The 11994-nt window shown below is 35.7% G+C and overlaps 1 protein-coding gene across 1 annotated transcript; it reads right to left on the bottom strand.

The window, feature by feature from the left end:
• Positions 1-683: 683 nt before the first annotated feature.
• On the bottom strand, positions 684-8974 carry LOC147625989 (putative pectinesterase 14). Its single transcript, XM_086817769.1, has 7 exons — positions 8918-8974; positions 8341-8779; positions 4205-4442; positions 3879-4047; positions 2926-3132; positions 914-1158; positions 684-834 (listed from the first exon to the last, which is right to left on the bottom strand). The coding sequence occupies exons 1-7, from the start codon at positions 8972-8974 to the stop codon at positions 684-686; spliced, it is 1506 nt and encodes a 501-aa protein (XP_086673895.1).
• Positions 8975-11994: the final 3020 nt, after the last annotated feature.

Below are 11994 nucleotides of genomic sequence, written 5' to 3'. Positions count from 1 at the left end.
AGCTATGAGTGCGAGAGAGAGAGAGAGAGAGAGAGAGAGAGAGAGAGAGAGAGAGAGAGAGAGAGAGAGAGAGAGAGAGAGAGAGAGAGAGCATGAAAACCTCCCTTGAGAAGAGAACTGGGTAAAGAACCTAATCAGGGAAAAGAGCATGTCCATACAATAACAAAAATCACTTATATACATGGGTATATAGTTCCACACTTTGGTACCAAACCATCTAAAACATGAAAAAGTAGACGACTTGTACATGGACTAATGGCCTTAAAATGATTATAAAACCACCATTTAGTAGACACATATAGACATTGCATGTGGTTATCATGTCTATGTTGAGTATGCACAACCAAGCCCCAAATTTGAAGGGCATATTTTGATCCACCCTTCTTGCAATGTATATTTGGGTTTCAATGGAAGGGTATAATCCTGTTTTTTTTGAAAATGTAACCTTTTTTTGATAGGTGAAAAGGTCACACCTCCCTCTATTCCCCCCCTTTTATAATAGTGAAATACACTTATCTTTTATTTGAATGTCTTTGCTTATAGATAATCAACCTTTAAATGTTTTGATTATTTACATTGTCCAAAACAACTAATGTAGATTGAGTGTTATATGTATGCCATTGGAACAATTTATAAATGCAAAGAATGAGATAGAGCCATCAAGAGAAGGGTAAAATAAGAAGTCATATCTCAAGTAACCATTCACCACCATTGATAAATTCAAGTTGTAGGAAAGGTTGAGCCTCTATATCATTGAGTTCATGGGACCAAGGCACTCGAGCTTCAAGGTTGGCCCCAGGTCCAAAGCATCTATATTGGCCATAATATACAGTACTGCAACAAATGCATGAAAGATTCATAAAATGTATATTTATCTTAAACAAAAAATATGAACTTATGTATACTTTATCACCTTTGTCTTTGTGGATTTCCCCAATCATTCCATCCTTGTGGGGTTATGACACCACTCATAAAAGTGTACATGAACACCACTCGAGAGTAGGCCCCCCATGCTCGTCCCAAAAACACATCACCCGTGCCAAATATGATACATTGCAAAAAAACAAAGCCACTATTTTCATGTGGATTATCCCTATTTTGTGCTGTTATTGAGCCTGATAGATATCCACGTTGTGCTCTTACTAGCAAGGCACATCCCTAAAAGTATTACCATATAAGATTTTCTCTCTCTCTCTCTCTCTCTCTCTCACACACACACACACACACACACACATGCACGCATGCACGCATGCATGCATGCACACACACACACACACACACACACACACACACACACACACACACACACATGCGTGCACACACATATGCATTTGCACACACACATGCACATATACATGCATAGGCACATATATTTATATCCACATGTGCATAGGCACATATATTTATATCCACATGTGCATACATAAACATTGCCCAAATATTCCATTCCAGAAAAGAGCTAGAAGAAAATTGAAAATGCACATATCAACAATAAACTTTTTTGAATTGACCGAAGTGAGGGCCACTTTATAGGTTGTTTTTGGACTAAATATTTAGAGTTTTGTTTCTTTAATGTATTTATTCCTAGGTGCATCAAGGGAACAAAATGTACATGTAAAATAGATGTGTGAGTTTTAAGTATGCAAAGCCCGTACACTAGAGGTGGCAAAGTTTTTCATGACTTACATGTAAAGGGTGAGGCATAGGCTAGGCTAAAGTGTCAAGGTAATAAGGTATTTTAGGCTTATATATCTTGATAAAATGTGTAATAAAGACATGAACATAATGTTTTTGGTCATTGGGAACAGAATGTGGACATAAAATGCAATGTTTTTGGTCATTGGGAATGTAATGTAATAAAGGCATGAACACAATGTTTTTGGTCATTGTTGGGAATGAGATGTGGATTTAAAATAAAAGTGATAATGGATATAAAAAGAGGCATGCATAGAGGTGTAGCCCATCATTAACAATAATTTGGTACTTGGACATTTAAGTGTTTTGACACTTGAATTAATGTCCTCACTAACACTAGTTTGGTTCTTAGACATTCAAGTGTCTTGACACTTTAACTCCTTCACACTTTACTATCCTCAAAACCTCTAGATTTTTTCTTATATACCTCGTGAAACTTTTCTTATTGGAGTTTTAAATATATTATTTCCATGTCACTCAAATGACGATAAAGTGACTAAGATATCAATCAAAATAGGTTGTTTTTGTTCATTTATTTAATAAAAATGAATTTCCCTATATATATAAGTGTTTGAATAATTTCCTATCACAAGGGATCGTAAGTAATTTACACTTATGATGGAGTTTTTTCTTAATGTTGTATTGAATTCTAAAATGTGTGCTTAGGGAGGTGTTTTGAGGCCTTGTGCCCTTTCTCTTGAGTAATGTCTTTTCTAAACTTCCTACTCGCACATGAAGCCTCTATAAGAAATGTCTCTTAAGATGTAAAATGAAAATGTCAGACTCTTTCTAAATCCCCCTTAAAAGGACACTTTTATATGTTGTAATGGTACCAAACTAGTGTTAATATTATTTCATAGTGGCAATTGTACACCATGCACTTGACTTACTTTACTATGATGATATTCGTCTATGGCACTCACAAGGTCCTCACTCCCCTACCCACCCCATTGGTCTATTCCATTCATGCAAGTGTTATGAATGTGCACCCTTGCTTGTCTAAGCTTGCCCATCCCATGAGTGGCAAAAAGTGTGTGAAGTCGCTTGTATACCTATGGCACCATACCTTGTAAAGAGATAGGCACTCATGCAATGTGCACTTGGTTTACCTTGCTACCATGGCTATCATCTCATGAACCTAAACCATACCTTGTAAGTGGATAGGCACTCATGCAATGTGCACTTGGTTTACCTTGCTACCATGGCTATCATCATGAACCTAAACCATACCTTGTAAGTGGATTGGCCATGCCCAAAGATAAAATCAATCGAACCTTCAATAAAGCAATCTTTGAAGTAGTGGCGCCCCTCGTAGTCAAAAAGAGTGTCTTGTGCACCATGAAACCCGCAATCATAAAATGCCATCATGTCTCCTGTAAGAAGCACTGCAACAGCTTGACCTCCGTTTGCTCCCGGTGATGGAGGTGGAGCATCATTCTGTAACACAAACCTCACAATTAGGAATGAACATGAGACCCATTAAATAATTTTCTAAACCTCATATATAGATAATCAATTATAATGATCATTCCAAGCTGATCTAGTTGGGATCCATTGGAGATTTTGATTTTAAAAACAAACATAATTACTAAACATATGTAGTGATAACCCGTTCATTTTGGGATCCATTGGAGATTTTGATTTTAAAAACAAACATAATTACAAAACATATGTAGTGATAACCCATTCATTTTCAAGGCAGTTGAACCTAATTTAGCACTATAGCCCACATGTTATGAGTCTAGAGTTCATATAACTATTATATTTATACATAAAAGCGAGCACTCAAGACCGTGTTAGGATTTTAAAAAATTTGACCCGTAACTTTCCCCACTATAGTCGAAGTACTTATCACTAGTTTGGTAACATGACATACTTTTACGTCATGTCAACTGGCTAACTTTATGGAATTATTTTGACACTTCGGTGGTGTAAAAACCAACATATATATATTTTTCTTTTTGTCATATAGTTAAAGCATATGATCAAAGCATGCTGGAAAAAACTTGGATTTTCTAAAAAAGGAGCTTAATTTACACCTGGTGGGTTTGAAATTTTTTTTAGGAGCATAGTTTTTACACCTCTAGGGTTAGACATATTTTTGACGATTATTATTATCATCATGAGCCACAAGAATCACTTCACACGCAATAGTGGAGAAAATGGCGTGGGCCTAGTAGTACCATGAACGCTATACCCCTGGCTACAAAATTGGGTGCATGGGCTGTAAAGGTGGCGCTGTTGGCGGTGCCATAGGAACTGGCGCTATCGCTCCAAGAAATGACCGTTAGCATCCTGCCTTCTCCTTGCAGCATGATGAAGGGCTTGTTGTATGGGATGGTAATTTTCTCTCTGTGGAAATAAGAATGGCTAGGGTGAGCAAAGTACATCAAACACAATGACCACCATTAGAGCTCTATTATATAGGAGCGCGTCGACACAAGCGTCGAAAGAAAACCCATTTTCAAGGGGTTGAGGTTTCTCTATGAGACATGATGATTGTGCTTACATGTAACGCCCAGCACGGATGTATATGTGCACCCACTGGTTGTTGCCAGGAGGAACGGAGTCTATTGCAGCTTGAACCGTCTTGTAAGACCCCTCACCCCTCCCATGCATGTCCACCACCACTCCCATCCTTGAAATGGTCGTTGCCTCCACGGGTGCCAAATCCCTTGAATTCATCATGATGGCCAGCGCTGACGTGGCGGCTGCCACCTCTTGTATGATGTCCACGCCCAATAGGCCTAGCATGAATAGCCACATCATCTTTATCCTTTTGCCCAAACATGTAGTTATTAGTAGTACATTGGTAGACTTGGTTTCGATCCTCAATGGCAGAAATTTAAGACTTCTTCACGTGTGTGTGTGCGCGCGTGTGTGTAATTAGCCACTAAAACACATCCTCCCATGCTCTATTCTGATTTTCTATGAGAGACACTAAGGCTTCTTAAAAAGTGTGTCTGTGTTGTGTGCCCTTGAATTGTGCATTTTGCATTATGAGTTGTGTATTGATCATGCATAATCTGCTTCTTTTGTATTTGTTCCATTCCAATACTCACAATAGTGTTTGGAGAGAGAGAGAGAGAGAGAGAGAGAGTCTGTACCAACCTTGTTTTTTTTAATGCTCTCAGCATTCTTTTTGTTGCCCACCTCAACCCCGTTGCTTACCATCCAAAGAGCACATTTTCCATGACTCTAGATGCTCCTGAAACTCCCATTTTGTATTCATCACTTACATATTCTAAATTTAGTTCAATGTACTCTCTCAAGAAATCATAAGAAACTTGTGAATGTACATGGTGTTGAAAAAGGATATTGCTGGAAAATGTCTCTTATGTAGAAGCTTAATCTTTGTCAACAAGCACACCAATGTTCACACAATGTTTAAGGAAATGGGAGATTTAAGGGGGCATACAATGCAATGCTTTCTTTATCTCTGTTACTTATAGAAAATGGAGCACCACCAAATGGCAACGCATGGCATCTATTCCTTTATTATTGACCCCCCATGAGTAGCAATTTATGATATTTTTTATAGTAAAGTTACAATAAACTTTTGCATGTTTGGTGAGTTTGGGAAGTAGAATGCTAAAATATATAGGAATTCAATGTTCAATAAGTTTATTAGGAGCTGTGATTTGAATTTACATATGTAACAACTTTAGTTTATAGAGAAGTATGTTCATTAATGAAAGGTAGGGTGGTGTAGAAAGGAGTATATTTCTAAGGATAAAGAGTAGGGTAGGTCGTAGGACATATTAGGCTATAGGATGCTTGTTAGGCTTTTTAAATAGCTAAAATTTTATGTATTAATAGTTTTAAGAAAAAATAAATATTACATAGTATGTTGAATGTAATTAATACTAATGACAATGTAAGACCCGTTGTACCCTCAAAGTCTAACTAAAATTAGAGTAAAGGATCTTATGTTGATACTAATGGCTCCCCAAGGTTCAACTAATTCTGTCTAAACCCCTAAGTAATGCAAGGAATCTCTCTTGAGTTCCTAACTTTAAATCTAACCCTTTGAAACTCCTTAAATATACTAATATGAGATTCCTTTTCTAATTTATAGAAACAAAATTGTTTAACTTAGTGTGCTTGTTCTTAAGTCTCGAGATTATAGACCTTAGTGTTGAGTGATCGTGTGTAATTAAAGTCAAAATATAACACTTAACTCAATTCAAGATAAGACACACACACCCTTGTTTCCTTTTTCTCATCCAACGCACCCTCCTTTCCATTTTCTCTTCTTCCAACACACCCACTCGTTGCATAACGCAATTTACATATCCTTTAGATAAAGACTCTTAGATCCAATAAAGTATGTACATTTATCCAATAAAGTGAGTATTTGTCCATGGAATACATTATCTTGTACATACTTTATTTACAAAAAGATAATCTTTGAACTTCTTGGTTCAAAAAACAACAAACTAGAGTGCCCAAGGACAATGGAATCAAGGTAAAAATGACCTAATACAATAAGAGATGAAAATAGAATGCCCTAATGTAACAAGGTCATAATTAAACTCAAAAAACAACAAACTAGAATGCCCTAATGTAATAAGCTTATAATTAAACTCAAAAAACAATAAACTAGAATGCCCTAATGCAACAAGCTTATTAAACTAAAAAAACAACAAACTAAATACATCTAAGACAATTTTCAGTGTGTGAACTCCTAATCAACACTGTTGCAATATTGGGTAATCCTAATGGGTAACAGAGCTAAGACCTAGACTAGTCCTCAAAAGCAGGTGGTACCAATATGTTCTTACCTTAGCCTTTCCAAATCATGTATGTCGTTGAGCCTTGCCTTCAATTATAACTTCTCGATGTGGGTATACTAGCTTGCCCATCACATCCTCACTCCTTTGTTACACAAAATGCTCCTTGCCAATGGGTTGAAGGGAGAGCTCTCTTTGCCTAGATGGAGGCAAACATAGATTGTCCTTTGCAATGGCTATTTCTCACAAAAGGCGGGGGAAGAAGAAGAATGTAATGATGTAAGAGGGAATCCTATAAGCAAACCTTTTCAACCAATCATCCATCTAACATCATTAATGAATCCAATAGTAGAAGATCTTAAAAGTATTCTTTTATAAGGGAATGAAGAATAACTTACATACAAGTGACTATTTTTCACACTAGGCCGACCAAACTAAAAATTGTTTTAGCCACTATTACTAGTATTAAGCAAGTATGTACATAAAGTCAGACTTTTCCTACTTAACATTAAGCAAGTATGTACATAAAGTCAGACTTTTCCTACTTAACATTAAGCTCAAGGTAAGGCCTCTTTATATGTTCCTTAGTATGTACATGAAATCTTAAGCAAGTATGTACATAAAGTCCTTAGACTTTCCCTACTTAACAATAAGCTCAAGGTATGGCCTCTTTATATGTTCCAACACCATCTTACAAAAAGGTAAGTGCTCGTTTGAGTGGGTAAGATGGCAAAGCATTTTATGGTAGGTCAAGAAAGTAAAACCATGTTAACTTACAAAGTGGTTAAACATGTGACCTATAACTTCTTGAACACCTTCAATGAGACCATCACATTGAAGGAATAAATGGATAAAAGAGTGCACATGCTTGGAGGGCAATGCAGGATTCAAACATAGTAGCCATATTACATTTCTTCAAGCTACTAGTTCTCATTATCAATCAACCAAAGGAGTATTATGTAAATAAGTAAAGTTAACTTTAACCTCAACAAAGTCTCCAACTTTGCAAAAATCTTATCTTACTTTCGCATGATATAGTAAGATATATGTCTTCAAATTACTTTTAGGGATGTGCCTTGCTAGTAAGAGCACAACGTGGATATCTATCAGGCTCAATAACAGCACAAAATAGGGATAATCCACATGGAAATAGTGGCTTTGTTTTTTTGCAATGTATCATATTTGGCACAGGTGATGTGTTTTTGGGATGAGCATGGGGGGCCTACTCTCGAGTGGTGTTCATGTACACTTTTATGAGTGGTGTCATAACCCCACAAGGATGGAATGATTGGGGAAATCCACAAAGACAAAGGTGATAAAGTATACATAAGTTCGTATTTTTTGTTTACATTTAGATAACTATGTATTCAAATCACAATATACATTTTATGAATCTTTCATGCATTTGTTGCAGTACTGTATATTATGGCCAATATAGATGCTTTGGACCTGGGACCTAGGGCCAACCTTGAAGCTCGAGTGCCTTGGTCCCATGAGCTCAATGATATAGAGGCTCAACCTTTCCTACAACATGAATTTATCAATGGTGGGTTACTTGAGATATGACTTCTTATTTTACCCTTCTCTTGATGGCTCTATCTCATTCTTTGCATTTATAAATTGTTCCAATGGCATACATATAACACTCAATCTACATTAGTTGTTTTGACAACGTAAATAATCAAAACATTTAAAGGTTGATTATCTATAAGCAAAGGCATTCAAATAAAAGATAATGTATTTCACTATCATAAAAGGGGGGGAATAGAGGGAGGTGTGACCTTTTCACCTATCAAAAAAAGGTTACATTTTCAAAAAAACAGGATTATACCCTTCCATTGAAACCCAAATATACATTGCAAGAAGGGTGGATCAAAATATGCCTTCAAATTTGGGGCTTGGTTGTGCATACTCAGCATAGACATGATAACCATTTGTTGATGTGTTTCTAATGCTGTGTCAACTGGCGTTTTTGATAAACTTAAGATTTTTTCTTCTCGTTGCTCCAGTAATTCCTGATAAGATGCTATCTCCTTGGATAGCTCTTCTTCTAATTGCTTTGATTCCTCCGTGACACCAGGCATTATTCCTCGCATCTTCCTGTCGGTTTTCTTCCTTCTACTTTTCTTGAGTTCCTTCGTGATTTCCTTGGTGTCCTTCAATAATGCTTGTCCTTCTAACAACTCTCCAGAGGTAAGAAACGGTGGTTCTAGTAGCTGTGCTGCTTTTGCTGCATCTGTTCTTCTTGTTCTGGACCTGGAGGCAGCTGTGCCACATGATTCAACACTTTTGTCATTAAGTACGGATTGCAGACCTTTGACTGGTGTGCATTCAGATAGTTTTCCATCTCCCTATGAATGTACCATGCCCAATCAGCCTCTTTTCTTCATGTACTTTGACGATTCTAGGTAAGGGGAACCCTGTTGTACCTATCCCACTGGTTTCACCTGCATTATGAAAGACATGGCTCTGCAAGCTTTCTCTATTACCTCATCTCTAATATTGTCATATTCAGCCCCATTGGAGTTGTAAGAGCTTTTCTTCATCTCATGGCATCCACAGGGGCATCTTCTCGAAGTTGTGAGAGTGGATTTTGATAGGTGGTAACTATAGATCTTCTTGTATCAAATCCTCTGAGAGTAGTACCTATTCTGTTGTTCCATCTGCTTTGCTCACATTTCCTCTCTTAGTGGCCTTGTCACTCATAAGACTTGAGGTACTCCACATACAATTCTATATTGATGGTCCGGGGGGAGACATTCTACCATTCGTCCTAGGCCAACTTTCTCTAGTTTGTCTTTGACTTCTGATTCCTCCAAGATCTGCAACAAGCACTTTGGGTTGTGGTACTACATAATTATCTTCCCATAGGTAGTCTGGACTTCCTTGCTTATGATTGATCCATGGAATTCCTGTGCATAATGACCCAAATAGCTTAATTTTGGGCCTCTTGTGGGTCTTTTCTTCTTGCTAATTGGTGACCCAGTTGCACTGGCTTGTGTTACTGTTGGAGTCTCCTCGGCTTCTGGTTTAGAAGTAGCTGAGGTCGACATCTGTAAGAATGAGAAGAAGGTCAGTTCTATGATTGGTGAGAGCATGTGCCTGTGCATCATTTTCTTCTTCTTCTTTTTTGTGTGGAAACGTGTGTAAGGGTTATATTTGATGAGAAGTGTGTTAGTGGTGTGAGCAAATAAGAAGGTATGAGTTTACAGGCAAGAAGATGCACACCGTGAGAGTGTAGGTTTATGCATCCTGAGATGGCAGGGTGCTACGAAACCCATGAGATGGGTTAAAACCATGAAATAGTTAAACCCGTGAAACAGTTATTCTGTGAGATGGGCTAAAACCGTGAGATGGGCTAAAATCGTGAAATAGTTTTTCCGTGAGATAGGTTAAACCATGAACATGCAGGGTACAAAACCCGTGAGAGGGCTAAAACCATGTGTAAGGTTCCTCCTTAGCTCCTAAAAGATGTATAAGCTCTCTTGTCAGTCCCCTGTAATCATCCCCTATTTCAGAATGCAAGAAAATAGTATTTTCCTTTGTTTTTAGCCTAGAGAGAGAAAATGTTCTAGAGAGAGGTAGATATTTTTGGATACAAAGTTTCTCCTTATATTTAAGATGAATTCCCTAAAACAGAAGTTCAAAAAGAATTTTCCAATGTGCATTAGAAATTAACTGATTATGTGTATAAGAGACCTTAACCTAAGGGTCCACATTTTTAATTTTTTTGATTAAGGTCTAAATAAGGTTCTAAAGGTCCAATAGGATTAATCCAAGTGTTTCAATAAGAAAAATGTAAAGAATAAAAGAAAATCTCCCAAAAAATGGGTAAATGCTCACATAAGATGAAGAGTTCACTAAGTACTGGGTTTATTAGTTAATTAAGGTTTATTAGTAAAAAAATCAAATTTTGATACTTCAGTAAGGAGGGAAAGGGCTCATGAAGGAGGCACCTTTTTTTTTTTAATCATTACCTTGCATTTTTAATTAAAAAAAATTGGCCTCTCTCCTCCTTTAAACCGGATCAAAAAGTGAGCCAAACTGGTCCAAACTTGTCCAAAATGGATCAAACTGAAGCTGGAAGCCTCTAGATCCCAGTTCGACTTGGTTAGTGGCCTCCCTCATCTTTAAATAGACCCTCATTCCTTTGTATTTTCATCTTTGTGTATTTACATGCCATTATTATCTTCATTTTAGTGTAATTCTATTATCCCTCTATTTTGCCTCTACTTTGGGAAGCTTTGGAGCACAAATCTCCATCCTCTCGTGTGGAGATTACCCTCCCCATCTTGGTGGCCAATCTTGCTTTGTGGGCTTCACTTCTTTTTGAAAGAATCAAGGGTAAGCCTTAATCCATGGTGTTTTTCTATCTTTCTCAATGATAATCTTCTTTCCAACCCCTCTAATGCTTGGGAAGCTTTTTAATCAATGGTTTTTTCTTGAAATCAAGCTTTTTAATGATTCTTAATGTTTAAATGATTTAATGCTAATCTTTATGCTTAATTATAATGTTTTTTTAATTAGTAAATCTCTCCTTTTGAAAGGTTAATCATCTTTATTGGTTAGATCCTTGTTAGAAGGATGGATCTTAATGATAATCTCATTGTCTTAATCAAAACTCTAGGCTTGATAAGCTAGAGACGAAGATTAAATATTTTTATGATTTTAATCTAGTTAAAAAGGATGATTAATTCTTTTAAGCTTGTTTATGATTAAGAAAAATCATATTAATTTATTTTAAGATTGAAAGAGATTTATGCTAATATTTTTGTAAGTATTTTCATATAGTAATGATGAATGGATACTTTAAGAATAATCAAAAGGTTTAAATATAATTATGTTTATAATTATGCTATGTATGCATAATATAGTTTAAAAGAGGAGTTCCTATCACATTTCATAATTATGTATGCATAATAAAATTTTAGTTTAAAAGAGGAGTTCCTATCACATTTCATAATTATGGGTATTTATTTAAAAGTAGAATTTTGAGAATTCTCACAAAATGCAGCAAAATTATGGTAAATTTTTGTAAAATAAATTTAATTTTATACATAATTTTGTTGATACAAAAAGAGGAATTCCCATCATATTCTAGGCATAAACAATTTTATGCTAAATGAATGATTTTTGTTACATTTATGGAAAATACTTTTATAGTGTTTATGAATATTTATTTAAATAGAGAAAAGAGAAATTCCCATCATATTCTAGGCATAGATATTTTTATGCTAAAAGAATGATTTTTGTCACATTTATGGAAAATAATTTTATAGTATTTATGCATAATTTTTTAAATAGAGAAAAGAGGAATTTTTGTTATATTTATTTTTTCATGTAAAAAAAAATGCAAAAGAGGAATTCCCACGATATTCTAGATATAAATAATTTAAATATTAAAAGATGAATTCTTGGCATATTTCAAAACATGGTATTTTTATTTATTTAAAAGAGAAATTTTTATCGTACTTTAATTAGAAAATGCATAAATTAATTCGGTGTTGATAGAGAAGGTTTAACCATAATTTCATGTAGAAAATTATGGTATATTAATGTTGAGGAT

This window comes from Cibotium barometz, chromosome 23 (genome assembly GCF_041138505.1).
Source record: "Cibotium barometz isolate CiBa-2024 chromosome 23, ASM4113850v1, whole genome shotgun sequence".
NCBI lineage: Eukaryota > Viridiplantae > Streptophyta > Polypodiopsida > Cyatheales > Cibotiaceae > Cibotium > Cibotium barometz.
The sequence above is the reverse complement of the archived record's forward strand: the minus strand, read 5'-3'. Positions and strand labels throughout refer to the sequence as shown.

What these genes read in the sequence shown, in the direction of transcription:
- LOC147625989 (XM_086817769.1), bottom strand. Translation starts at nt 8,974, where the DNA reads ATGAAGAAAAGCTCTTACAACTCCAATGGGGCTGAATATGACAATATT. An exon ending in GGTTATCATGTCTATGCTGA is followed by an intron (nt 4,443 to 8,340) that starts GTATGCACAACC and finishes TATTCATGCTAG; the next exon opens with GCCTATTGGGCGTGGACATC. An exon ending in ATCCGTGCTGGGCGTTACAT is followed by an intron (nt 4,048 to 4,204) that starts GTAAGCACAATC and finishes TTATTTCCACAG; the next exon opens with AGAGAAAATTACCATCCCAT.